At 57.7% G+C, this 3,758-nt stretch overlaps 1 protein-coding gene across 2 annotated transcripts in view; it reads left to right on the forward strand.

Annotated features, from left to right (window-relative positions):
- Positions 1 to 3,758, forward strand: part of ALOXE3 (arachidonate lipoxygenase 3) — a 32,356-nt gene that overhangs the window by 15,416 nt on the left and 13,182 nt on the right. For both annotated transcript variants that reach the window (XM_011994517.1, XM_011994518.1), the window contains exons 9-13: positions 19 to 162; positions 252 to 455; positions 545 to 631; positions 1,218 to 1,387; positions 1,978 to 2,099. In XM_011994517.1, the coding sequence (XP_011849907.1) occupies positions 19 to 162; positions 252 to 455; positions 545 to 631; positions 1,218 to 1,387; positions 1,978 to 2,099 (727 nt within the window). The remainder of the gene's footprint in view (positions 1 to 18; positions 163 to 251; positions 456 to 544; positions 632 to 1,217; positions 1,388 to 1,977; positions 2,100 to 3,758) is intronic.

Here is a 3,758-nt window from a genome sequence, read left to right on the forward strand (position 1 = left end):
TCTGTGTGCCTTCTGCAGAGGGGGAACATCTTCCTAGCGGACTACTGGATCCTGGCGAAGGCCCCCACCCACTGCCTAAACGGCCGCCCGCAGTATGTGGCCGCCCCACTGTGCCTGCTGTGGCTCAGCCCCCAGGGGGCGCTGGTGCCCTTAGCCATCCAGGTGAGCCTGGAGCCGCCGCCTCGGGGTGGGGGCTCAGGTGCGAATCCACAGCCTGGAGCCGCATCACCCCTCGTTCCTTTCGGACGCAGCTCAGCCAGACCCCTGGGCCCGACAGCCCCATCTTCCTGCCCACTGACTCCGAATGGGACTGGCTGCTGGCCAAGACATGGGTGCGCAACTCTGAGTTCCTGGTGCACGAGAACAACACGCACTTTCTGTGCACGCATTTGCTGTGCGAGGCCTTCGCCATGGCCACACTGCGCCAGCTGCCGCTCTGCCACCCCATCTACAAGGTCCGCGACCCCCAGTGGGGGCCCAGCGGGGCAGGGGCCGGGCGGCCTTGTCCCCGGCCTTCAGCTCACGTGATCCGCTCCGCTCGCAGCTCCTGCTCCCCCACACTCGATACACGCTGCAGGTGAACACCATCGCGAGGGCCACGCTGCTCAACCCCGAGGGCCTCGTGGACCAGGTGCGGCCTCCCCGCCGGGTCACTGATCTCCACCCCCGAAGACGCTTTGCCCCGCTACCCGCCCCCAAGCCCGGTTCTGCACCCAAGCCCCTTGTGAGGACACCTGGGGTGTGAGAACACCTGTACAATTCCTGCCTCTTCCACCAGCCCCGCCCACTCCGCCGGTCTCCTACCGGTCCCCTTCACAGACCCTGTTCCCCCTTCCTCCCCGGCAGCCCCCCTACAGGTCCCACCCCCTCCCCCGACTTCCCCCTGCCCCGCTGGGCCACGGGTCCACAGGCAGGGCAGCCTCATCCTGAGCCCCGGCACCACCCTCAGCTGACCCTGAGCCCAGCCAGGCTTCCCGGCTTTCAGTTCATTCTTTTAGTTACCAAATACCTATGGATCTTCTCCCACGCACGTAATGGGGCGTCAAGCTGCGCAGCCTGCGTCAGGCAGGCCCTTGTGGGTATTTGATCCGGGGTCGTGGATTGCTTTATGAACCGAAGAAGGCCCTCCTTGGGCCGAGTCCCCAGCCCCATCTCGTGCCCAGACACTAGGGTGGGGATTGGGCCGGCCCGGAAGCCGAGCTGTGCTGTGTCCTCAGGTCACGTCCATCGGGAGGCAAGGCCTCATCTACCTCATGAGCACGGGCCTGGCCCACTTCACCTACACCAATTTCTGCCTTCCGGACAGCCTGCGGGCCCGCGGTGTTCTGGCTATCCCCAACTACCACTACCGAGACGACGGCCTGAAGATCTGGGTGGCTATTGAGAGGTGCGAGGTGCGGGGCGGGACCAGCCGTCCCACCAGGATCTCCTGGCCTGGGGCACTGTGGTCCCTGCGCTCATGGTGCCTGGGGACTCCAGGTGTTTTCATGCCCTAGCATAGGGAATTCTTGAGGGTATGAATTGGGTTTGGGGTCCCCTCTGAAATGGCAGGTAGCTGCTGTCCAGAGAGGGGCTGGGGGTGTGTGGATGCAGGGGAAGGAGGGGGTGTCCAGTGGAGTCAGAGTATCAGGGCTGGTGCACCATCTAAGCATGAGCTGGGGCCTCAGGCAGGCAGGTCTTCCTTCCTCCTGGGTGCTGAGTGGGGACTGGGGTGGCAGCATGAATCAGATTCTTCCTGCACTCCCCTGCCCAGCCCCCAGGCCCCTGTGCAGGAAGGAGGTGTGGAGCACCCATGACTCAGGAGTGAGTGGGACTTAAGGGAAGCCCAGCCACTCAGATTCCAGCTGCACCTGGGGGTCCCCACTGAACCCCCATAGCTATCTGCCTCTCTGCCGCCTGAGCGGCAATGGGCCTCAGTTTTCTGGCCAGGCCTGAGCCTGTGGTTACTCCAGTGGTACCAGCATCTCTTTCCCGCAGCTTTGTCTCAGAAATCGTGGGCTACTATTATCCCAGTGACGCATCTGTGCAGCAGGATTCGGAGCTGCAGGCCTGGGTTGGCGAGATTTTTGCTCAGGCGTTCCTGGGCCGGGAAAGCTCAGGTATCCCCTCTCTATCCCACTTCCTGTGTAGGCTCTGATGAGCTAGCACTTGCTCGGCCACACCCTACTCCCATCAGTTATTTATTGACCAGCCTTCGAAGTAGATACTGTCAATATCCCCAATTAGCAGATATGGAAAGAGGCACAAAGAAGGCTGCACAAGGCGGGTTCCGAGCCAGCTCCGACTGTCTCCAAAGCCCTTGCTTGCATCCACTGCTCTGTGCCCCTCTGGTCCCTTGACCTTTTCACAAGCCCACCCATTCATTTCAGCTTCCTGAGCTCTGTCAATGTTCTGCAACATGCAGTGGGAGCCATCTCTGACTTCAGAGGATTCTGGGAACTTTCTCTCAAACCCCCCTTGCTGTCCTGCCACATGACCCCTCTAGCCACCAACCTCTCTTCATTCCTTTGGCTGCAAACTTCTTGGAGTGCGTTGGTCTTGCTGTGGACTGATCCCTCATTTACGCTTGTCACCTAACCCTAAGTCTCCCTTATCTTCTGACACTGCCTGAAAGGCCTCAGACCCACACACACCAGCGGCTTCCTCTTAGGCCTTAACCCAAGTGTCCAGCAGATGGCCCAGATCACGCCCTCCTTTCTTTAAAGTCCTCTCTTAGCTCCGGGAAAGGCGTGTCCTTCTGACCCCCTGCTTCTCCCCAGGTCTCGGCTTCTCCCCACCTCTTAGTTTATCCTGGATCTTTGACTCCTCTCTACCCTTCTCTAATGGAATGAATATTTCTTTTGTTCCTGCTCTGTAGCTGATTTCCAGACTCAGAAATCTCCCATGCCCACATTCCCCATTCTCTGAAGGACTTCTATTTAAAAAAAAAAAAAAATTTTTTTTTTTTTTAAATTACTGTGCCTTGTGTGGCAGTGCTAACTCATAGGCAGTATGCCAGGTTAGCCTTTTCTTCTTCTTTTTTTTTCGTTTTTGGTACAGATGTGGGAGGGTGTCTCGCTTTTTTGCCCAGGCTGGTTTCAAACTCTTGGCTTCAAGCAATCCTCTGGCCTCAGCCTCCCAAAGTGCTAGGATTATAGGCATGAGCCACCACGCCCAGCCAGAGCTTTTCTTTTTGATGTCTCATTGTCACCCTTAAGCCCGGCATGTGAAAACTGCACGGTCACCCCTCCTCAGAGTGAGGTCTGGCTATGCTTGGGTTACATAGCCCATTGCTGCTCTTCATAGCCTACCTACCTAGCGCCACTGTATGTTACAGTTTGTATTCTGGCACTCAAAAATGTAGAACCTGGACATGGTGGCTCATGCCTGTAATCCCAGTACTTTGGGAGGCCAAGGTGGGTGGATCACCTGAGGTCATTAGTTGGAGACCAGCCTGACCAATGTGGTGAAATCCCGTCTCCACTAAAAATACGAAAATTAACCAGGCGTGGTGGCCTGTGACTGTAGTCCCAGCTGCTCGGGAGTCTGAAACAGGAGAATCACTTGAACTCAGGAGGCGGAGGTTGCAGTGAGCCGAGATTGCGCCACTGCACTCCAGCCTGGGCGGCGAGAGCGAAACTCTGCCTCCAAAACAACAACAACAACAAAGTAGAAGAAGCCTCTCTATCTGGGGGTAGTGGAAGAAAAGGGAAAGCTCAGAGTGGCACAATTGTTTATCCTCCAGCCCTGGCCTGGGACTTGTCTCAGCAGGAATGTGG

This window comes from Mandrillus leucophaeus, unplaced genomic scaffold, assembly GCF_000951045.1.
Source record: "Mandrillus leucophaeus isolate KB7577 unplaced genomic scaffold, Mleu.le_1.0 Scaffold46, whole genome shotgun sequence".
Lineage (NCBI taxonomy): Eukaryota > Metazoa > Chordata > Mammalia > Primates > Cercopithecidae > Mandrillus > Mandrillus leucophaeus.